This window comes from Falco punctatus, assembly GCF_963210335.1.
Source record: "Falco punctatus genome assembly, chromosome: 6".
NCBI classification, from domain to species: domain Eukaryota; kingdom Metazoa; phylum Chordata; class Aves; order Falconiformes; family Falconidae; genus Falco; species Falco punctatus.
This window is the reverse complement of record NC_137585.1, coordinates 1455093-1479370: the sequence shown is the minus strand read 5'-3', so window position 1 is coordinate 1479370 and position 24278 is coordinate 1455093. Positions and strand designations below refer to the sequence as shown.

Genomic DNA, 24278 nt, shown 5'->3' with positions numbered 1-24278 from the left:
CTGCTGCTCCAAGGGGATGCCGTCCGGGCTGCTTCCCCTTATGGATGGGATCCTTCTTTCTCCTGTAACTCCCCAAACATGTTGAGGGGTGTCACATCTTGCCTCTCTGAAACAGGCTGCCTCCTCTCCTTGTGCTGTCCCCTTTGACTTCTGGTGATCTTCAATTTAGCCTCACATCAGAACTCTGAAAACTGAACACTTTTCCTGACAGTTTGCATATTATTACACTCTTTTAAAGCAATGATAGAAGGGTCTCAAAACATGAAGCTTTCGGGATAAGGAGATTACTGCGCAGCTCTTTTCTCAACTCCCACACAGGATAAAAGATGAGTTGGTGATATGTCATTTTCTCTCATTCCCTCCGGCTGTTTAGTCTCATCGATGACCTGATTCACCAATATTTTCTCTGACTTCATTGATGCCCCCAGTGCACATGTCAATACTTTGTACGCACTCGATGAGTCTTCAATTATACTTAGTCCTATTAGCTTCAAAGGGTCAGGGAAGTGAAGTAATTTTGTTCGCCCTAGCTAGAGGAAGGTCACCCCTGGCAAAAGAATTGTTTGCAGTTCCATTAATAAGAAATTTAGTCAGGCAAAGAAAACCAGCATTAGCAGAGCATAGCATAGGAGAGGGTGGAAAGAGAGGTTTAAATACCCCAGCTTTGTTCAAAGGGGCTTCTTATTTCGCTGCTGCCTCCAAGTGATGGCTTCAAAGAAAAACTAGTTATTCTCAATACTTTAAAGAAAACAAAACCACACAGAAAAGTGATGATAAACTGTCAGCTTAACCTCTTAAGTGATTTTCCCCTATTTTTCAGCAATATTTATTTTAAGTTACATTAAAAAAGCAAACCATTTAAGAGCAAAATCTCCTGTTTCACATGCCAATTCTCTTTTGATAACTTTTCCATACAGTGGACTTGCACTCCAGAACAGATTACAGTCACGTTCTTCCATTTTCAGCCAGTTTTAGTTTTTATTTTTTCATTAGGACTGCCAGAGTCTCTTGTGCTCTGGGAGGGCTTGAGCTGAAAAGGCTGCGCTCTCTGCCCTGGTCTTAAATGTCATCATTCTTCCAGTTAGCATAATATAGAAAAAAAAGTGAGTGAGTCTACAGGGTGCATGGGCAGGATCACTTCAGTGAACCAGCATATATACAGTGTTATATGTCTGTAAGCTCATTGCCTGAATTTAAATTTTATGTATTCAATTCCCTTTATGTTACCATCACTTCCACATCAAAGAAACACGCTTTGTTTAGGCATGTTGCTAAACCAGAAGCCATGAGAAAGAAATCCTCTCCAAGCACACTGGATACTTTAATCTTTGTCTCACAAGACTTGGGCATTGTATATTAAATAAATCCTGCTCCCAGTTTAACTGGAACTTCCTGTAGGACACAGCTAATTAAAGCACCTGAAGGACTGAAGTTTAAATGTAGTTCCCCTGCCCCATAAAGGCAACTGCTTCTTTCTCTGAATCAGAGCTAATTAGGGTGTGCCTCAGCACTCTGATGGGGTTCTTATTCCTAGACAACTCTCACCGAAATAGGCCCTGGGACCAGCAGAATTTTAAATCTCCATCTTCCCTGAGGGCTAGAGCGTTCTCCCAGGCACTGCTGGGCATTGCTCCCAGGAACCGCCGTGGGCATCCCCTGTGAGATTGGCCTTAATCTCCAGGCATTTTGGCCACACTACGAGATGATGCAGGATGCTGTTTCCAGCAGGCACTGGCAATCCCCAGCGACCAACAACCTAACCGCGGGCAATGCCGGAGCTGCCCCAGCCGTGGGCAGGGGGGAAGGTCCGTCCAGTCGGGGCAAATCCACCGAGGTCTCGGTACCAAGGGCGGTCCCTGGGCTGGATTTACAGCATCCGAACACAGACTGACAAACATGAAAGCCCCTTTACAGCCATTACTTAACCTAAATTCTATAGGTCTCCAGGGATTCAGGCGACAAAACCTGATATTCTTAGGGTTTACCGATTCAGCCCCAGCAGAAAGCCTTTCCTCTGTCTCATTTGATGGACTTGACATAGTAGTTGTCTCAGAATATATTTATTAAATCAGTCTCTGCACAAAATTGGATTGCAGGCCCTTATTCCTTTTGAAATACAGTTAGAAGGACTTTGTCTGTCTCTGCCTATTAGATTGGGACTATTTTCACAGCTTCTTAGTGGTTAGAGCCCTGATGAGTAGATGGAGAGGGTACAGGCCAGTTCCCCGTCCTGCCTGAGAGATGTCTTCACACTTCCTTCTCTCAGGTTCCCAAACAGCACTGTAGACATTCCTTGGCAGAGGGATTTCTCAACCACCCCTGAATCTGGGAAGTAGGAAAGGGGAACACTGCTTTAGCTGTATGATGAAAGCAGTCTCACAGAAGAGGTCATTCCTGGTCTTCTTTTCCTCAACCCCAAGCCACCACCAACGTATTGGGCATAATATTTAATGCAAAATTCTTGAAACAGTCCTGGGAGCCACAATATGAATCCACAGCTCCCATGTCCCACGTGGAGCACCAGAAAATGAATGCCATTCTGCTCCTTCTCCTCTGACCCAGAGGCTTTGTAATACTTATGGGCAAAGCAGAACTGGCTCAGGAATTATTTGGTCCTACTCCAGGACTGCCTTTAGCCTGGTACACAGAGCAGCAGTGCATAAAAGTAACTTAGAATCTTCTCACGGTGACCATGAACATGGGCCTCCTGTGTGCCGAGCGAGTGGCCTGGCTCCTAAAGAAGAGAAAGGGGATTTGCTTGGACTCTTCCAACAAAGCAGTGCACCCTTCCCTTAAAAAGGAGGAGAAGAAGGCACCTATTTGTTGCAGCAGAAACAAACTATCAAGCTGCAACAAGGCTTTTACCTTCCCACCCCAGGTTAACTTCAATAAGTGGTTCCCACACCTTGCCCTGGCACAGCCACCAACCCCCACAAGGTTTCTAAGATTTATCTACTGTTCCTGCTGTTTCTTCATACTCTTCAGGCCAGTCCCTCTGCTGCATCCTTCTCCTTGTCTCTCCTCATCCAGGGCACTCTCTCCTCCCTCTGCTTCTTCCAGCTCTCTCTTCCTTGACTGCTCCTCTTCCATCCCCCTTAGAGCCATTTAACTCCTTAGCAGGAACCAGCCACGGCTGCACCTCATCCCCATCAGCCACCCCGCCCCTGAAGCCAGCCCACAGCTGCATATTGTCAATGTTAATTAACCTGCCTTCATGCCTCTAGAATTCCTCTACACCTGTTAGCAGAGAAAAGTTCTAGACTGGGAATCCTGTGGGAAAGCAGGTACCTGTTGGCACAAAGAAAAGCCACATTGCAGAAAGCGGTCAGATTGAAGATATGTTTGTGCTGGCTCCCTCCTCGGTATGCTAATTGTCAACATTTCCATGCTGAACCATTGCATTCTTCCCATGAACTGTGCAAGCCGTATCTTTGGCATCTCTTGTTTTCTGGATGTGGGCATGCAAAGGCTTAATTATAACAGTAGCCTTGCTGTAGCCAGGATAGTCAAAGTGAAGGAAGATTTGCAGAGAGATGATGTTTGCTGTTGGAGCGATTTATGCACCAGGGAAAAGAAAGCACACTCTCAGGCCTTTTCCAAGCCTTTTCAAGCTCTTTCTGGGTTTTTTCCACCAATATTTGGATCTAATAAAAAATATTTCTCTGCGTACAAAACATTCTTATCAATTTATGGCTAAGAATGTATTACCACTTTTCCTAGATTTTAAAATCTGTCCTGTACAACCCATTTGGGGAAACCTCCGTGCCAGGGCTGTTCTTATTTCTCACAGGGTGCTGGGGCTGGGGCGGTATGAGCAAGACAGTTTCATTTCTCAATCTTTTTTGCTTTGTACCCTCAGACCACTTAGCAGAGGGTTTGGCCTTAGTGGTACAGAAACTGTAGACTGACTATGCTGAAACAATTCCATAATTGTACTTCCAGAGCCTCAAGATGCCTCCCAACAATACCCTGGGTACTTCCCAGTTTGTTGTACCACACCTCCATTTTGGAGTTCATCCTTCTTTTTAATCAGTCAAGCAGCATCTCTGCATCAGCATGTAATATTCTGGGGCTAATGAAGAGAGTCTTGGCATCCCTGATGCCTTTAGCAGAAAACCGAGATCCTGCACAGGGCTGAGGGGTTCTCTCACCGTAAACTGGACTGTTCCCTTTGCCACAGGCGGCATCACCCAGGATCTGGGCTGCTGGAAATTTCTCACCTGCCTCCCTGGTGGCTACTTCAGCCTCAGGCAACGAATCACACGGTTCCTCTGGAAGCTTTCTGGGGTTCCCAAGGAAGGCAGCACTCACTCGCAGGCCACACCATCGCCTAGGGCACTACGATCCCTTCCTTCAGGATGTCCTTTATCTCCCTCCCAGCAAAACCAGTACCAGCTTTCTGAGAAAATCTCCCCATAGCTGCACATGATGCAGGACACCAGATCTGCTTGCCTTTGACCATTTCATGCCATTTGTTCAACTCTGGCAAGTATCTGTAAAATGACTGCCTACTGTAAGGAAAATCTACTTACAACACTAAGCTGGTAAGTAGTATCTGTGTGTAGGACACTCAAGCTTTCAGCCACCCGCACTTTGGCCCCCTGGCAGCTTGGAGCATCTGCTGTGCAGGGGGGATGAGCCTGAGCTGCTCACGGCGTTTGCACCCGTGCTGCGGGTGGCAGGCGTATGTCCATGGATACTTCAGTTAATCTCTTGCGTATCATTTTACTGTAATTTAAGTGACTTGCAGCATCACAAGCAGCTCCAGACTGGCAAATCTTTTTCACCTGCATCCCTGCTGCACCGTTGTGAATTTCAGCAAGGCTCTGTGCAGTCCGTAGCATCTTGTCCTTGCTGCTATGCATCTCCAGGGGAAACCTCTCTGGATCTGGAATCTAGGCTGCAAGGAAACCTCTCACCAGGCACCTGTTGTCTTGTACGGTTGGTGCTGTATTAGAAATATGCACAATGTTTAGTGTGACCCATTTCAAAAAAGAATGTGTTTCTTCTTTCTGTGCCTGGTATCTTGGAGATCTGTTTTCAATCCTTACTTTGCATCCTGACATTGTTTCTTCAATTTCAATGTTTTTCTTCTAGCAACAGACAAAAAAAGTGGCTGAACAGTTGATGAAAAATCACTCTTAAACCTGAGCTTTAAAGTTCAGTCTGTCTTTCTGAATAATTGCTTACCTTTTCTTCATTATCTACCATCAAGTATTTTCTTTTCCCGTAACACTCTTAAAAGAGTGTTCTTACTAACGTCTTCTTAAAAATCTTCTTATCTGCTGCTAACTCCTAACTCTATTCTACAAAATCTCTGTCTCTCCGTGGTCTTCTTATGTAAATTTCATGTTTCAATTAAAGCCTGATATAGTTTCTTTTTCCTTGCCTACACACCGTCTCTGTCTTGCTCCAAATCTTTTAGGTTCTCTTCTGATTTAGCCACATTGGCTTCTATTTCAGATGACGCTCAGGAAGTTTGTAGAGTGACTCACAGGCAATACATTGCAAACTGAGCTATCAGCACCCAGTATCGTTATCACTAACAGTACAGGCAAAGCCAACCCATAAATGCATAGCAAAACTTTCATCCTGAGCAAGGAACCAAATCCCACCGCATCAAGTTACTCAGGCTCATACAAAGGGCACTAAAACTGCAACAGCCTGGCTGGCGGTTTGACTCAGATGGAAACTGAACTCAATACATTTGTATGGCATTCAGTACAAATGGTGAGACTCTGTAAGCAGAAAGACAAGCAATATTTAGCATTTTCAATTTGGTTACTTCCAGTACATTTAGGTCTCACCCATCATTACTTTCGGTGACATCCTAGGGTGGGGGGAAGATAGCCCATCACCTCTGAAAATCCTCTGCACCTCTCCTGTTTTTCTTGTTAACTACTAGACTAAGTTGCAAGCAAGTAAAAAAAATGAAGCCTGTAAAAGCTCCTAGGTTTTAGATTTTTGCTGAACTTGTTTGGAAAACACGTAAATTAGATCAAATTAGTTTTCAATCAATCTAGCTGAAGAAATTATTCTTTTGGCAGCTTCCACAGGAAACTTGAGTTAAAAGCAAATTACAGTTCTCAGATTGCTACAGACCGGAGAAAAAACTTCCCCTTTTTCACTCATAACAGCCTACTCCTCTATTTTTAATCAGAGCTGTTGAGTAGTTTGTCCTGGGCAAAGAAAAGCATGTGTATAGAAGCTGATTTGGAATTCATTTCTAACAGAGTTTAATAGGCAACAGACACAGGATGAATGTTTCTCCCCAGACAGCCCCTTTTTGAAAGCCATGTATAAAGTGTGATTCAGACAAAAAAAGATTCAGGTGTGAATGCTGTCTGATCTACGGCTGCAAGCACAACCGCAGTCATTAGGCTGGGCTTTTATGAGGCTCACTGCATGCTCATCAGCCACCTTAAAACAAACCTTAATGGGTGATAAAGTTGCCGGTTTTACTAAGGTGGCAGAATCAAAATGTGGTTACAGAAGAAATAAGATTCCGTGTCAACAAACTGACAGTACAGGAGAATAAAGTGATGAATTTATCAAAGAATTTTACATACAAATAGTCAAACACGTAAGCATGACTTCTTCACTCAGTCATATAGAAAAACTGATTGGAACATGGCAAGCACGGCAGCTGCGGTAAAGGTATGGCCTTACCTTTCTCCCATTTCCCATAAATGTCACGGAATCAGTCCTGATATCAACATTCTTATATAAGAATCCCTTCAGCTGTATTTTTATTGTGTCATCAGATCTTAAATTAACTTGGTGACTTTCTGCGGCAGAGTATTGGGTAAGGACAGACAATTTTGTCTGATCGCATTGGAGAAACTTAGGTCCTTGCCAACAAATACATTTCCCATTCTATTATACAAGACCTGTTTAAGCAAACAAAAGCAAATGGAATTTGCCAGCCAGGAAAACTAAGCCTTATTCAAGACGGGTTATTTCCTTCAGGCAAAACCCAGGCAAAGGTTTTCTTGAAGACCAGAGCTGCACCGCAGCGCAGGGGCACTGTGAATACCGCTGCGGCTTGCGAGAGCATTGGATGGGCTTTGAAAGAAGGGGAATTTCAGCTTAGAAAGAGGAAGCTTCTTTTGGACAGAGGGTGCTTGCTGTAAAAGAAGCACATACGTATTTGTGATGGGAAGGGTTCGATTCCCTGTGACCTAGGCTTTCTGCATGTGGTGGAGGGCAGGCACTGAGGACAGAAGAAAGAATGAATGTTTCTGTTGGTGAGATCCATACTGGAGTGTTTCGCTGCCTGTGAGACAGAAAGCCTGGAGAAAGCAATAAGGTACTCCCTAGGATTGTGATAATGCTTTCAGTTGAGTGGTTTCGCTTTTTTATTTATCTGGTAACAATTTGAGCAGTTACAGAGGCAAGCCTTTGTAATGTTCCTATAAACAAGTAGGAGCATAGGTCTGTAAAAATGTAATTGCTATTAGTAAAGTGACTCCACAGCTGCTCGCTGTTTCATTTGAGTCACAGCTGCTAATTGCAGCAGCTTCACATACATCCCTTACTCTCTGGAGCAAGCTGACCAGCCTGTAGCAGAATGAGCCAGAGCCCATAGTGGCATCAGCACAATTATTCCTGAATTCCTGGAGCGGGACATTTATAATTGGAAACTGGGCAAAAGAACCAAAGTGGATCTGCAGGGCGTTTTCCAATCATGAGTGTTACAAGGATGGTGGTCTTATTTTCCACCAGTAGATAGGAGAATCGGGTCCTTTGTACCCAACTACTGTAATTCTGGTGGTTGTAGGGAGGGAACCAAAACCAAAAGGCAAAACCTTTTCCTTTAGCTTTGTAAATCAGTTAATGTGCCATGAGAAGCACTGTGAGAAAACCAGTATGTGTCCCCGGAGCGATTTCTGCACCGGAACCGAGAGCAGGAGGGCTTGGCTCGTTTAATCGCACTTCTGAATATCACATCTTCATTTAACAATTGAGATTAATTTATTGCAACAAAAAGTAGCTCCTGATGAGTGATCCTCCTGCTTAAGAAGCAGCATGAGGTTTGTGTCACATGCTTAGCTGATTTTGAAAGACACTTAATTGAAAATAAAGAATGTAGTACCCGAGGACGAAACATATAAGGTGCTGTATGGCTGCTGATCCTCGGCACATGTGTTTGGTTAGGGGTTGGCAATGGAGCAGGGATGCTCCCTCCTGCGTGCAGTACGTATCTTGTGCTCGAGGTGCCCTGCGAGCTGCCGTTTGAGGTTACGCCTGTCTGCAGTGTGCAGCCGTGCTGCCACTTCCAGGCAAAGTGTCCTGTGCAGAAGAGAAACAACCCGGCAGCGGGCACTGAATTCCCTCTTCTGTACAACGGCTCTCGAGGGAACTCCAGCGACTGACGGGTCTGTTACGGAGCTGGCATCTCTAAACTGTCACCCATGTGGGAGCAGGGGCGCGCTCCTCCTCTGTTTCGTTGCACAAACAGTTAGCATGATCTGGTGAGAAGTGGATCGGTAATTGCTGCTTCCCAGCTGATGAGTCTGCTCGGCTAATAACCTTGGGGTGCGAGGGCCGGGCAGGAGGACAGAGGCCACCTGAGGTGGCTGGTACCTGTGATGCAGAGGTGGCTCAGCCAACTTGCCAGTTCTGTGGCCAGGTGTAGCTTACAGCATGTAAAAAAGACGGCAACCTGCCCGAGGCTTTCGATGGACCGCAGGACACACACCACAGCTGATCCCAGTGAAGGTCTCACCCTGGCTGATGACATTCCTCCCCTCCAAACTTCCCCCACGGTTTCACCGCCATGGAGCTCAAGCCCGTGCCCGATGGTTTGTGCTGCGGGGCTGTGTGCCGTGGGGCACTCACTGCGCTCTCTGCCAGGGATACCTGCCCTTCAGTGGTGGAGGAGGAATTCTGCTTGCAGAGGCAGTGGAATGCTCCATGACCTTTGGACCAAAGGTATTATTTAAATAATTGGTGGTGTTTGGTTGTTATTAAAGGGCAGTTTCTGGATGTTAGAGCAAAGTGATCCCAGAATCATAAAGAAAGTCATAGTTCCCCTGGAGGTCTTAGATGTAATAAAAAGATGTTACTGAAAGATAGTGGGAAGGAATATAAAATGCATTCAGAAATCAAAAATTAGGGAGATGGAGGGCTTTTTTTCATGTAATAACAACATCATCAAACATCAAGCCCAGAATTTTTAAATGTAACTTAAAGATTGTTCTAAAAGAATGAGCAATGGAAAATGTTTAGCAACTGATTAGAATGGTGCCGCTTTCTAACTGGAGAAGCACGTAGGAAACACAGGTTGCCTGGGTAATGGTATGTTTTTAACGTGTCCCTTGTTGGATATATATGTGATCGTGTGGCTTAGTATTTGTGTGTAGGGCATCCTAGAATTCTCTGACCTCACCACCTTAAAGGAATTTTCTTAAGTTGCAATTTCCTTTGTTAACATTTGTTCAGATCAATCTGTGCTTACAACATGGGGGAAGGCTGGTAAATGCATTTTTAGCAGAATTTCATGCAGAAGTCTCTAGGATAGCTTTTAGGTCTGCGGTGGAAAGTCTGAGTCACAGATGTCCTGTCTCCAGGGGCTCACAGCGCTGCTCATGGAGCTGCTCAGCATGGCATCGGGTGGAAATTTTAGAAAAAATCCCCACACTAGAAAAGTCAAAAAAGGTTACTAGTTCAGTGGCCAGTTTTGTTCTGAATTCATTGTGAAACTTGGGGAAGGAGAGCCTTCCCATAGAAGATATGTACCTGATGTAATGTGATTAGTTTACCTCTTGCATCTAATTACCCTTAAAGCTAATTACATGTAAGAACATGTAAGAAAGGAATATTTTGAAAGGAACTGAAAGGCAGTGATGGCATTTAAGAGTCAAAGAGCAAAGATCTGACAGTGCCTTTCAAACGATGACTACATCCAAAAATGCAAACGGTACAGGAGAGCAGATGAAAGCCCAGGCAAGCATACCAGACACAAAGCTCTTGTTTACTGCAAGACCTTCACGCTTCACTGTGTGTATTGGTTTTTCACATGCTGGATTCACACGCTAGAGTGGGAGGAACGAGAGACAGAAAGCATAAGCTAATCTGCACATTTAAGTCACACAGGGCTTTCTGGCAATTGCCCTCAAACGTAAAGGGAATGAAGTTGCCTCTTTTTCCCAGACACCGATCTTAGAGTTCTCCAGGGAAGGAATCCGCCCGTACTCAGCCCAGCGGGAACTGCCTCCTGACTCTTCTCAGACTGGTTTGGGACAAACCAAAGCAGTCACGAAAAGAGCCAGTAAAGTGCATGTACTCCCATGGTTCCTTCCCCTTTCAGTGACTGCACTGCAGAGATAGTAAATAAAGGGTTGAATGTGATTACTGACATAATTTCAATTAATATACTTACCCATTTTTCACCCCTGCATCCACACATGATTTGTAATTGTGAGTCATGGAGACATCTCTAGGAAAGCCTGGAACAGCCTCAAGGGGCGAAAAAGGCCGTGCCACATAGTGCTAGCCTCCTTCAGCAAGGGAAAGTGGTTACCTCCCTGTGGATCGGCCTCACAGCATTCTGCATGTCAGACAATTTTTAATCCCTGGGTCTTCAAACCACTCCCACCTCATCAGTTGTCATTGGCATCATGAAAAAGTGCCGCTTCCACCGCTGGATGCACCCAGCACGCAAACAGAAAGCCCACGCGTGCCCAGGCAGCCCCACAAGGCTGCGGAGCGGAGCAGCGTGCTCACGCACGGGCCCTGGCCATGAAGAGGGCACTTCGGTCTGTATCATTCGCCAACAGCGGACCATACCCTGATGCAAAACCTCTCTTCCCCCTCTTACCTCGTCCCCTTCGACTGCCAAACAGTTCTGGGACACAACCAGACTTTCTATGACCTAAAAGAGTAATGAGCACAGAATTTGTAATGAATATACCGAAGCAACGGTGTAAGTAGCCAACACAGAGACTGCATAGTTCTCCTTCCTCCCCTCGGTTTTTGGGACACTGGCTCCAAGGATTTGCATCTGCTGGTTAAAGGCATCTCGTAAAAAAGAGGAAGAGAAGCTGCTCGCAGCACTGAAGTTTTAGTGCCCGGTTCATGATTCAGCAACTCTCCATGAAGCAGCTCACGTTAGGAGTAGCAGCTTGTCATGCTCGGTGGCCTCCCCCTGCAGGGAACGTGGGTGTCCCCCCCGCTGCCCACCCGTGGGACCCTCCCCCGTGCAGCCATCCCCCACCACACACCTTCTCCTGGAAGGCAGCAGCCAGGGCACCACGTAGGATCTTTGAGACTTCTGCCCTCCCAGCTCCAAACCCAACCCACACAGCAAGGCGAGAGGTGATATCTGGTATTTGTGCGTGGGCTTTATTTCTGTCTTTCCCTCTCATTTTCAGTTCCGGTTTTGGCCTTTCCTGCTGTGAGACAGTCACTGCAAAACACACCTAGCTATAGCGTGCACTCTCTCTGCTTCACTTACGTTTCCAGTTGCTAAATGGCTTTAATTTCTCCTCTTAGACACCTGCACTGGATCAAAAAAATAGGGCTATCCTTTATTATTTTTTTTTTACCTGACTGAAAGCAAAAATTCTTACTTGCAGAAGGGAAATACAAGTGCTGAGAAGGAGGTTCTGCAGTTTTCAGTGGCTTGGCACAGGCAATTTCATTTAGGCGATCATTTGTGTGGTTTAATTCAGCGGGGCCCAGCCTAGGAGGAAAACCCCTTGATAAAAGTTCACCGCGTAACAGGGCGGCTGGGGCAGAGCAGCCGCTGCTCACCCCAAGCCCTCCCTCCTCCTCGGCTCCAGCAGGAGAATCACAAAGAAAGTTCCCTAAACCCTCTGAGACATCTGGGCTTCCTTCTCCCCTTTCCTAAGAAAAGGCAGGATGGATCTGGTCTGGAAGAAATGTCATTCACAGTTCTGTACGTTACGGCATGCACTCAAAAAACATGTCAGCAGATCGAGGAGAATTCTGCATTAAACAGAAGAGACTCCTGCACCCAGAAACCTGGGGTAAATGTAAAGATCCAAGTGTACCAGCTTAAAATAAAACATGACAAAAAATGGGAAACCATCAGGGAGCTGTACTACCAGTGAGGACAGCAGACAGCAGTCTCGCCGGGTTTAAATAGTGTGAGAGCTGAAGAGGTTTTACATCTGCTCCAGCAAAAGAGCATTCCTTGGAGGTTTTTAACGGAGGAGAGTGAAGGACCTTGGCAGGGGTGGTGTGGAAGCTTCTCCCAAACATATGGAAAAGGCACAGGAAAAACACGAAGGCGTTGCCAAGATGCAAACCACAACCACCAGCCGGGCAGGCGCAGGCGCCCTGCTGTCAGGGCTGTGGGAATGACGCTCGGCTCTGCACCGGCGTCACAGCCCCTCACACCACAGGAACGTGAGCAGCCATAGAAGTGTTGTGCTTATGAGACGAATTACAGGGTTTTTTCTTTTTTTCTAAACAGGTAACAGGGGGTTTTGACCCCAAATTATGCACCATTTAGCCTTGACTCTTTAAACCATATAGGATTTATCTCAGTTACCTTTTACTGTTGTGAAGGACACTGCACTTACTGTCGTGACGGACAGTTCCTGTTAAAAAACTGAAGGTCACCACTTCATCGCTTCTGGTAGCTGACATCATCGTGCCATCTCCCCCACCTCCTCCTTCTGTGTCACCTTCTCCTCCCCCTCTACTTTCAATTCCCCCATCTTCTTCCCCAGCCTGCCAGGTCAAGCATGCTCCCCATTCCTCTTTCCTCCACACCAGGCGTTTTGGGTGCTCGTCCTGTCCTTTGCACCGCGGGGGCTCTGCGTTCCTCCCATGGCAGACCCTGTCTGCAGCAATCTCGCACCACATCACCTTCTCTGTAAACCAGAGATCTGTCATGGCATGCCTCTTGTTGCTAAAGGCTGTGAAGCACACAGAAGTTCTAGTGCATGGGAAAAGGTGAGATTAACTTTCTCAATAGTCCCTCTCTTGCTAAAACTTCTTGTTTTACTGTGTCTGTGGGAGTACTGGAGAAGGTCCTGGAGTGTTTTCAACCTCTAACATATTCTTTCATTCCTTGTTCTTACAGCATCATGGAGGTCTGCATATTCTTCCTTTACGCTATGATACTTTTCCCAGGTAAAAGGCGCATTTTTAATTGTAAAAGCCAGTTTGGTTATTTGTGTCCTGCTACGCGATTCTCTCTCATCCACTAAGCAGCTCACTCCTCAGCAGTAATTAATCGTTTCTGTTGCACAATCAAGGTCATATAGCCTATGTGACATGTATTTAACTTGTATGCAGGGACGCTCTAAAATATATAGTAATTACTTTCTCTCTTCAACTTTATATCTTTACATTACACTTATGTTGCTGTTAAATTTTCAATTTAAATCTGTCTTTAAAGTGTGTGTATATCACCTCTGTATATTACAGAGGAGAACAGTATTAAACTGAAGGCTGACAGTCTGATATGGGACAGCTGGAGTTTTAGGCAGCCGTGGAGATCATTTTGCAGTCTGGTGCTCTGGAAGAGCAGTCATCATTTTGTACCAGGAGAGAGACTGTAAACCTTTTCCTTTTGAATGGAGCAAAGGTGTTTAATTCTTCTGGGACAGAGGACTGCATTTCTCATCTCAAGAAGAGACAGCCCTCCTGGCCCATCGCCACCCCTACGGATACGCACACTGATGAAAGCGGGAGAAAAATCATCCCTTGTGTGACACAGTTCATCCATTCTTTGCACAAAGGCATAATCGTGTTTATTATTTCTGTTAACAAGATCAGCATCAGAACAGTTAAATCTGACATTCAATATGTCATCAAACTCTAGATTAATTACAGAACAGTTAAATCTGACATTTAATTTGTCATTAAACTTTAGATTAATTCTTCAGCAAGACTGAAAGTGTTCACCTATTTCTGACCTTCTGGTCATATATTCCTTAGACACCAACATTTACTACACAGTGTGCACTTCACATTTTCTTCGAAACAGCAATGCTGTGTTATTTTATTAGGAGAACGATTTCAACTTTTAAAAAATAAATTGTGCAGCTATCTCCTTTGTGGCAGAATCTCATTACAGTCAGGATGTTATGTATAAGAATGGTTTGGACCTTTTGCCTGCAGATAAGTCTTCTAAAATACAGACGCTCACAATCTCTGTGTGGTAGGCCTTCCTCGGAAAGTAAAATATGGGAGGAAAAATAAGAAAGATTTTTATGACCTGAACTCCAGAAGACTGAGTCAGTTTGAAGAACTACGTCTCCTGTCATACCTAGAGGGAGAATTTGTGTCTAAATGCTGGTGTTTTTATAGTTACTGTTGTTAAGTGTTGTCTCTGTGAGCACAAATACTTGGTGTTCTCTTGTAGCTGATGGAAATCCTAATTTCTTCTCTCTTTGTCCAAGGTATTGCTGCCAGTGTGCATCAGGTGAAGTCATTTCTCAATCACACTGCATATCTATCCTGCTATTTTCCAAACTCTCAGAAAACCGACATAAAGGATTTAAGAATATTTTGGCAAAAAGATGATGAAGTCGTGCATGAAGTATACTATGGCCAAGAAAAACATGATAACCTTAGTCCTAAATATATAAATCGCACCAAGATGGACATGGACAAATGGACCTTGCAATTGTTAAACGCAGAAATTGTGGACGAGGGACAGTATATGTGTATTATACAGCAGAGAGAGAAAGGATCACCAAGGGTCATACACACATCTGAGTGCTTACTGAACGTCATTGGTAAGTGACTCTTCTAATTGTCGTCTGGTCTGGGTTTTTTGAGGGGGAGTTCTCTGTCACTTTGCTCTGTCCAGAAATGTGTGGTACTGTCCCCAAGCCACTGAAGATGCACCTGCACTGGGGCAGAATTTCTAAAGATGGATAAGAGCATCCTCAATAGAAAATCCTCAGCTCTGGATGAAAAGTGCTCAGGTGGAAGCAATCAGAAGTAGAAAATGAGGCAATAATTTGCTCAATATTGTATTATTCCTGATTCCCAGCCTGTCATACTTTATAGTGAAAACTATTCTGCCTTCTTCCTCTTGACTCCTGCACGTTTTGTGGCTTTTAGGACTCTGAAAAACACACTTCTTTATTTGCATCTGATACACTACCTTCTATTAAAAGTAGCAGTAGTTATCATCATTGGTGGTAAATTACAATTGAAACATAACAAGATTTCTGCAAACACCCAGCTATTTTATGATCATATAAATCACAGGGAAAATAAAGAAAAGAGCAGCTTACATGTGGAGGAGTAGAAATTCATATGTTCAGTTAAAGAGAGACTGAAAATATCTCTGAAGAAAAAATGCACACGTTGATGAGATTCAGCCTGATTTCTTGCATGTTTATCAGTGGAAAAGGCAGGAAATCTTTTAACAGGGGAATGGCAGTGAGGAAGCAATCTTTTCCTAAGATTTTCTAATATTTTCAGTAATTCCTAATATATTTCCGTAATGATTTTCTATTTTAAACTGTCCTGTTAGTAACCTTTGTCCATATGCCTGTGTTCTCTCTTCCACTATGATAGTGCTAGTCATTAATCACAACAGCTAATAACTTCCACTGGTGTTTTCAGTCACCACAGTGCTTCAAGAGAGACAGGCCATGTGTAACGGCAGCCAAAAACAGAGTGCCAAAACATCTCAGCCTATTGAGTTTTGTGCTACCAGCAAGCATTCCCTCAAATCCACAGACAGAAAACCTAGATTGTCAATTTTCATTCTCCCAGAATCTACTTGACAAGTATTTTCAGCAAAGTTTTAGAACTCAGAAACTCATAACATGCACTCAGTATCAAGGCCTCCAATTTAATTGATGCTTAGCATCAGCCGTTCAGTTAATTCAAGCAGTTAAATAAGTGATCAGCTTAGCCAACATCTGAGCAACATGTTATAGAAGTCTCATTCATTGGCACTAAAACTCTACTAGACCTTTTAAGGTTTAATTTAGGAAGACTGTTTTAAACTATGTTCTGCTGCTGTGCTCCTTCCAAATGACTCTCTGTTCAATAAGCTCTCAAAGAGCAATATAAAATCATACTTTTAAAAAATCCTTAAAAATAATTAGAAGAAAACCAGAAATGTTGAAATGTACCTGTACTCACCTACTGTTTCTTAAGTATGGAGGGGTCTCTGTAGCATGGCACATCACACTTGGAATGGCCATAGGAAGGACTGCAGCCTGTACAAGAATGATGGGGCAGTCACACAAAGCTATCTAACCACTCGGTGACCAAGCCCATCCAGAAATACTGAAGTACCTTCTAATACAGTTTACACCTGTTATTTATGTGAATTACATTAGCACAATATATAGCCAGATATTCTACTGTGTACAGCCAGGATGATTTGTATAAGAACAACGAACACAGAACCTTCTCCAGAAGGAACGGTGGGCTTCACACTGGGAAGCTTTGGGTCTTAAAGCAGGCAAGGCAGGGACCGTGGTGACAAGCAGCTTAACTGCAAGTTCTGCTGCTACAGCATGTCTCCAGAAGCAGGTGAGACTAGGGAAGCTAGTTCAAAATACACGCTGTTCCAAGTGTTGGGAGTGAAATTGCTGGCAGGATAGAGACTTAACAGTTTGTGTCCTCATTTTAAAGGGGATGTTTAAAAAATTAAAAGCGTGAAGAAAAGCTCTACTAGAGTTTTCTGAAGGCTGGAAAAATACAGTCCAACTGGAGACATTAAAAGATCAATCTGATTACCTTATAACACAGAAGACTGAGAAGAGTCTTGTTTTCAGAGTGTGAGATTCTGAAATACACATAAAATACTGGATATCAAAAGAAAAAAAGGCTAATTTATTCAGCGAAGATATAAAAACAGTCAGTGGCTGGAGGCAAGTGAGAAGTAAGGCATGTTGACACTTTACAAAACGGAATAAAACCAGGCAGAGTGATTAAGCCATTGAGACAAATATTAAGGGCCTGACGGATCTGCTGTCTCTTGAGTTATTCAAATCTAAGCCCATTGCCTTTTTGGAAGACACATCATCCTTAAATACAGGAGACTTCCTGAAACATGCTTTTATGTTAACAATCCAAAGCTCACACACACATAGCCCACACCCTGCATGCAACCAGCTTCACTTTTCAGTAAATCGAGGTTCCAGAAGCCATAAAACAGAAGTGCTTTGTTCAGGGTATATTCCACTGTTTCCACTTGTTTCCTGTCAATAAGGTGGAAACTCTTCTATCACTTGGACAATGTGGCAAGTTTCACAGCCATGGATTTACGTTCCTGCCTCCCTGTAAAATGCCAAGGAGAGAACGCATGCTGCAGACTAGGAGCTGGAGTGAGCAGTCAGCTAAGCAAGTTAGACCCTGAGGAGAAAGAGGAAGCTTGAGCTCTCCTGAGGGACAACATAACTAAATTTTGGGGTCTAAAAAGGGTGGGGCTTTTTCCATTTTGAATTCACAGCCATGGAATCTCTTGGGGATTTCAGTGACTAAGCTAAATCCTACCCGCTGTGTGTTGGGATAGAGCAAATAAAAGCAACATCATATTTCTTCATCCAGCAATATTAAGAATTCGCTAGGGCAAGGATGAGAGCCTGGATCCAGCACACTGAGCACGTGTGCAGAAGAGTCAGACCCTCTTAGGCTCATATGTTTCTAGGAATCCTTTTTCCCTTCTCCAATATTTCTCCATATTGTCTTTAATCCTATTGGCACTAAAATAATGACGTATTTTCAATGAAGTCTTGAGTCTGTTCCTTGGTATTTGTTGTGGTGTGGTGGTTTTGGGTTTGTTTTTTTTTAAACTGCTGTATACCAACATGCAGTCAATATTATGTCTACGTTCTCTCCTCCTTTTCCATTATAGTCTACTATTTCTACTACGACCCCTGAACCAAACAAATCCTGAATGAAAATATTTGGGAGATGATTTAAAAGACAGTGTTCACTAAAAGCTTCCCTTTATCATTCATATTTTATGTTTAAAAAAATCTTTTCAATCCTGTTTCAGTAACTATTTCTTGCCTGGGAAACTTGACTTTTTTAAGCAACAGCTATGTTTTTCATTGAGCAGGATTTATTATCCAATAACATAAAGTAAAAACCTTGTGTCGTGCTCACCTCCACATAAAAAAAAAACAAGCAAAAGGAGGCCTGCTAGGAAGTTGAGTGAACTACTTTAGATGCTGCAAAATGTTTACTCATGATACTGATACCAAGGATGTTTCTACCTATGACACAGTGGACCTCCAATTTACCGCATCTGAAGTCCCTCAGACGATTTCTTTCTCTGCATTTCACATTTAGAAGTCAGTGGTTTTCCCCTTACCTAACCAGGAGGCTGAGAGCAGGCAGCACTGTGTCCCATTCCCATTTTGTGCCTAAGCACTGACCTGCAAGCAGGCCAGGTCTGATTATCCTGAGGTGTCAATGGATCTATAGGAGGTGGGAGAGACAGAGGTCCCTTGACTGGTTGATCAGACTCAGAAACACCCTGAGGACAAGGAGCAGCAAATCTACATGTACCAAAAACATAACAAACCCTTCTTGGGACTCCCATTGTTTTCCTGAGAAAATTGCTTAAGCTTTCTTCTGCCTGAAAATCTTAACCCCCTGGCAGGAAGCGTCAGGAGATGTGCTATGTCTGACTCACGATGCTTTCTCTTTGGTCTGTTTCAGCCAACTATAGTCAACCTGAGATAGCACAGCTGCACGGTGGGGAGCTAAAGCCCAACGAATACTTGAATCTTTCCTGTTCTTCCAGCGGAGGTTATCCAAAGCCCAAGCAGATGACTTGGCTAATTTCACATGAAAACAAAACACGCAGGTTTATGCATCACACGGACATCTCACAGGATGCTGTAACAAAGCTGTACAATGTTACTAGCAAGCTGAGTATCACAGTTCCTGCAAACACCCTCACTAATATTAGCTGCTTGCTTCACCTCGGAGAGCAGCTGGGGAGCCTTGTCTCAGTGCCACTAGGCATAGGTGAGTCTCCATTTGCCCATTCCAATTTTTGCATGGGTCGGAGCAGGGCACATTGCAGTAGAGCCGATCACAGATCGCAGCATAGTCAAGGCAGCGAATAAACCCTAAGGAGCAGCAGGAGTTGGCTACAAAGGTTGTATGTTCTCCATCCTGTTCACCAACAGCCACGGCCACGAAATTCCCTCCCCTTTCCATATAGGAAGCTACAGCAAGGAGAGGGCACAGAGAAGGAAGGCTACTGCTGCACAGTCCAGAACACAGCCCTGTTCATCCCCTCCCTAGGTGCTGCTGCAGTAGCAACCGAGCCGCCTGGATGGCTGGATTAGGTGGCCACTAGTCTCCAGAGGTGACAGCTGTTAAGGGAGGTTGCCGCTTCACAGAATCAGAGAACTGTTGAGGCTAGAAGAGGCATCTAGCTCAGCCACTCTGCTCAGAGTAGAGTCAACAGGTAGCACAGGGCCTTATCCAGTTGAGTTTTAGATATCTCCCAGGACAGAGGCTTCACAACCTCTCTCAGCTGTTCCAGTGTTTGACCACCCTGACAGTAAAAAAGCTTTTTTCTGACGTTTAAGTGCTTGAGCTGCTGTTCTTAACCATTCCTTAGAGAAAGGCAGAAGTCTAAACAAAGGAGTCCCTCAGACCAGATCAGGCTCAGAAACTGCCAAATAGACTGTGCTGACTTTAAGTATAAAGACCATAAAACTTTGACTAGTCTTAGAAGCGTTCCTCGTGGTTTTCGTAACATTGGGCACAATGAAGTGCACATACCAAAATGACTATTTGGGGATTTTTTTTTCTCTGAGATGATGTTCTTTTTTCAGACACCCCTTGCAAGAAGAAGCTGGGGATCTGCTTCAGTAAAGTCCAATAAGACTTTACTGCTGGATTATCTCAGGGTTCCACAGGACTGATCCTTTCTTTAAGATAAAGCGACATTTTATTTAACTCCTGGAACAGGAAAACATCCTTTGACGTATTTTTGTTTGTAAGCTATGGCACAAGCACATCAAAATATAGACAATTTCCAATCTGCTCATAAGTTTGTTGGGCTTGCACGTCTCCTTTAGACAATGTTGAAGATGGAGAACTGTGCTTCAGCTGACAGGAAGGAGGAGCCAAGAGGGAATGGCAGCATCGCAGGAAAGCCTAACAGGGTAGTCCAGGCATGCACCTTACTAATGCAGGTGTAAAAGAAGCTTGCCACTTATTCTGAAAAAAGTTCCACAGTGCAGTTTTCTTCATATAAATTTAGCTAAAGGGTTAAATCATCAATGCTAGATATGGCAAACTGTCTCTGATGTCCTTACATTGTAGGATTTTGAAATAATATTAAAATGCAATACAGAAGCCTTCTGAGGTCTGCACAGCTCTCTGTGTTGCTCCTGAGTGTTAACATGGCTATATTTGCTATATCAGCTATAGTGTTGCATCCTGCTTTTCCCTAGTCAATTGTTCTCTCCTCCTTGGCTTTATGAGAGTAGCCACCTGATAAGCAGTGATGGTGGGCAAGAAACTAGGAGTTCCACATAAAAGCTTGGTTTGGCAATAACTGAAGCTCTATCAGTTTCTAAGCTTAGCAACCAAAACCTCCAAAGCTCAATAACCAGAAATAGAGGGGAATTCCTGGGCATTCCCTGGTACTTTCACATCCCTTATGGCATTTCATTAGGCTTTGACCATAATTTCCAACAGATACCAAGTAGTAACATATCCCAGGTTCTTGTGCACAGCACCACAGAGTAGCACAGTAGCTGCCCCATAGGCTCCTCTATTAAGTTGCCGATCACTCACATGTTACCCAAATTTCAGAAAGAGTACTTTGCCTTACCGTTGTTGAAGTGGCCAGTAAGACCTGGCAGTTTCACTAGTTACTGGAAATGAAACAATGTGGATAGTGATTTATTGACACTATTAAAGCAATGTAAAAGCAAAGGATGCTGAGGGCCTTTCCCTAAAGTTCTAATTCACATAACTTTGGGATAGGTTGTTCAAGCTAATTGTCACCAAATTAAATCTTTGCTGTGTGTATCTCCTCTGTTTTCTTAATCAGAGATACAGGGGGAAGAAATTAAGCAAATGAAGATAAACTTCTTTGGCCCACTTATAGCTGTGATTGTACTGATCACAATTCTTCTGGGTTTTGTGATAATGAAGAAGAATAGAAATACCTCATCTACTGACCAGAGTAAGTTATTACTTCTCATTCAGCTCAATTGTCCCTCAAGTCACAGACTTTGCTCCTTATAATTATCCCTTTACCTGCATTCAAGCTGCTGACAGAAAGTTAGGTTTCATGCTGGATTTCAGCTAACTTCCTTGGACAATTTATTTCCCGCAACAACTTAGTCCACCCAGAAGCAAGGCAAAACATTTTCCTCCTGTCTTGTCCTAGGATCCCCTTCTCCCTCTTTGTGCTCTGTGAGACTGCCATGGAACCAGCTTACCACCTTTGCCTGCAATTTCATCCTTTTTTTCTGTTCTTTCAGTAGATTTGGTTCCTAAAATCATTAGGCTGTATAAACCTTTCTTGTCTCACCATTTATAAGAAGAGTGGAGCTGAGGCAGGGATGAGGTAACACTTCTGTCCAGTAAAAGCAACTATCTCTGTCACCACAGAGCTCAAGGATTGCTCCACCACAGGCTGCCCAACATCAGACTGGAAGGATCATCTTGCACTAGGACCAGAATTCAATCTTTGCATTGCATTTCTCTATTTTGATCCAGAACTAGGTCTCGGCAGTCCAGGCTTTATTCTGCACTGAAAGGATCCTCAAGCTGACATCACAGTCTACTCTTTCTCACAGCAAGGGGGAAATGCATTCCTCACAGTCAGTCCTGTTTCCTTGTACAGCCAAGGGTCCTGAGCCCCACCTCATTCTTTCTCCAAATCCTAAGATAACTGGGCATTTACTATCAACCTTTTTTCAGCTCCTATTTCTCACATTTCTATCAATCACATATTCATCTATTTTAGATGTCAGTCTAGCAGTCTAGAAGCTATCCAGCTTGAAACTGAGGACATCAGCCAGACTGCTGACTGGGAACCATCTCTGCGCATAGCAAGGCCTGAGGTCCCATGCTCTTAGATGTTTTGCCAGAACAAGAATCCTCCCCAGATACCCTACAGAGCAACACACGATGGTTTTGTCTGGTGGCCGAAATCCACTGTCCCGTGTTCTCCATTTTTATTTTTGTTCCAGAATGGTAGTAAATATGATGCTCTGCCTGTCTGCATGACTTTTTGCTGCATCTTTCATTACGCACTGTGTCACTGTAAAATCCTGACAGTCAATGAAGAAAGCAGAGCTGCGTGGGTCACAAAAACAGAAAGAGGCTACAATCTGTGAATCATAACCATCACTGGAAACATGATCAGAGGCAAGCTAGTCATGAGCCACAAATGCTTTTGGCAGAGCCCGTGTGGCTTTGTACCAACAACTTTCCTGTAAAGCTCCACAGCAGAAAGAAGAACTTCAGGGCACTTCCCCACCCACCTTCTGAGAAAAGACATGCAATTCCTATCAGGCATTTGAAACTAGAAATCACCTGAAGGAAAAACGACTTGTTTTAAACATGATTTCTGGTTATTTTAATTTATTTTTTCTTACTATCATCCAAGTCTAATATGCCCAGACAGTTAGTACCTCCACACTTTGGTCCTATGTATTCTGACCAGATGCTCAGGTGGATGCAGAGATAGAAAATGAAAGCATGAGGTATCACTCATATTTGTATAAATTGAAATATACAAAACTAAGATAAACAGATATAAAAAAAAATATTATATAAGTAGGTCATGTTCCAGTTTTGTTGACTATGTTCTCCCTTTCTTAATTTTGCTTCAAATCTTGAAGACAGAGCAATCTGTATGCTATGGTATGTTCAGCTATAGGAAGTAGTTTTACCTTTCAGAAAAGAAAGATTGTCTGGTTTACTCAAAACAAATTGTCTTTACTTTGCCAGTTCTCCAATCTTGAACAATCTCTGCACTTTATATTCTTCAACAGCATTGACATCTTTCAGGAGGAAGCACGCACCAGAATTGTGACAAAATTCTTCTGAGGGCTTGATTGCATTTGTAGGTCTGACATTTTCAGCAAGAGCAGGGACATTAGCATCACATTCTCAAGACAAATTTCAGCTCAGAGTTGCAGTCCAGGGACATAAATTCTCTGCAGTTTCTGCTGAGTACAAATATTCTTTTCTGTTAAATGATGTTGTGAATTGCTAGATTTCACCTCAATTTTTACCCTTTTTGAGAGTGTAAGAGAATGTGCATGCCCTTCTAAGTTAGCTAAACCATTTGGGAGTCACTTTATTAAGCTATTACACTAGCATTCCAAATATTTTAATTCAGATTAATATCATTCACATTTTATTAAAAGTTAAAGGTTTTATTTTTATGTAAAAGTTTATATTTGCTAGCAAATTTATTTAATGACTTATTAAAATATACATCTTTTTCTGTATTGGTGTTTTATTCTCCTGCCATTAAAGCAGTGTATTTGGGGATATCTGCACTTGGGAGTTCTCGGGGAAGAAACACTCCCAGAATTATCTCTCAGAAGCAAATGAATAAAAAAGGGTATTGCTGCAATGACCAAGAATGGCATAACTGAAGGTTTCATATATTCATTCACGGAACTGGATATATGTTCACAACTCTGTGTGTGCATACCTCCTTGATTTATTGACCAATACACCTCGAAGATTAGATACAAAATTCCACTCTGAAAACCTGGCCTTTTGGTTCTATGCTGCAAGTTGTCAAATGTATCTCCAGTGGGTCATGCAATCTTTTCTAACTCTTGATTAACATTTGGCTCCTTAAATAAAGATGTATTAAACTATCAGGTATACTAAATCAGGTAGATGCTTACTCGATTTGTGTTGTCTTTTCTGCTTTTTTTAACACATGCTGTAATTCAGTTCATTTTTTTCCCCTTCGCACTCAAGTCATCCACCTCAAATCCTCACTAACACTGAGGTGGTCAGAACAACAGCTAAACCCTACTTTGCTCCTACCCAAACAACAAGCCTCGTGGGTCTTTTGTCTTCCATATGACTAGGTTTATGCACGTACACATACACTTTTGAAGTCACAGTCTCAGAACTCTCCTACTAGTCCCTAAATCCTGATGTGCTGCTTATCTGGTCAGATATTTATGCACTGAGGAAAAAAACCATCACTGACCTTTCATGTTTGTCTGTAGGAGAAAAACAATAACCGGTTCTTTCACAATAGTTATCCAGGTAGTTATGGAGGTGGTTATACCCTATGGTATCTGGAAATATAGGATTTGGGACTCCTCTACCACATTCAATTAGCAGAAAAAAACCCC

At 43.4% G+C, this 24278-nt stretch overlaps 1 protein-coding gene and 1 long non-coding RNA gene across 6 annotated transcripts; one reads left to right on the top strand and one right to left on the bottom strand.

Annotated features, from left to right (window-relative positions):
* Positions 1-2043: 2043 nt before the first annotated feature.
* Positions 2044-11210, bottom strand: LOC308065835. Its single transcript, XR_013928938.1, has 2 exons — positions 10916-11210; positions 2044-4948 (listed from the first exon to the last, which is right to left on the bottom strand). It is a non-coding gene; the product is annotated as an uncharacterized lncRNA (long non-coding RNA).
* Positions 4948-23405, top strand: CD86 (CD86 molecule). 5 transcript variants are annotated; one of them, XM_080392339.1, is made up of 6 exons: positions 4948-7309; positions 13058-13107; positions 14382-14720; positions 18625-18936; positions 20987-21121; positions 21911-23405. In XM_080392339.1, the coding sequence occupies exons 1-6, from the start codon at positions 7236-7238 to the stop codon at positions 21928-21930; spliced, it is 930 nt and encodes a 309-aa protein (XP_080248465.1). In that variant the 5' UTR covers positions 4948-7235; the 3' UTR covers positions 21931-23405. The 5 variants fall into 5 exon arrangements, with proteins under 5 accessions (XP_080248465.1, XP_080248463.1, XP_080248467.1 ...); XM_080392337.1 differs by having other exon boundaries at positions 20987-23405; XM_080392341.1 differs by having other exon boundaries at positions 7259-7309; positions 13405-14720; positions 20987-23405.
* Positions 23406-24278: the final 873 nt, after the last annotated feature.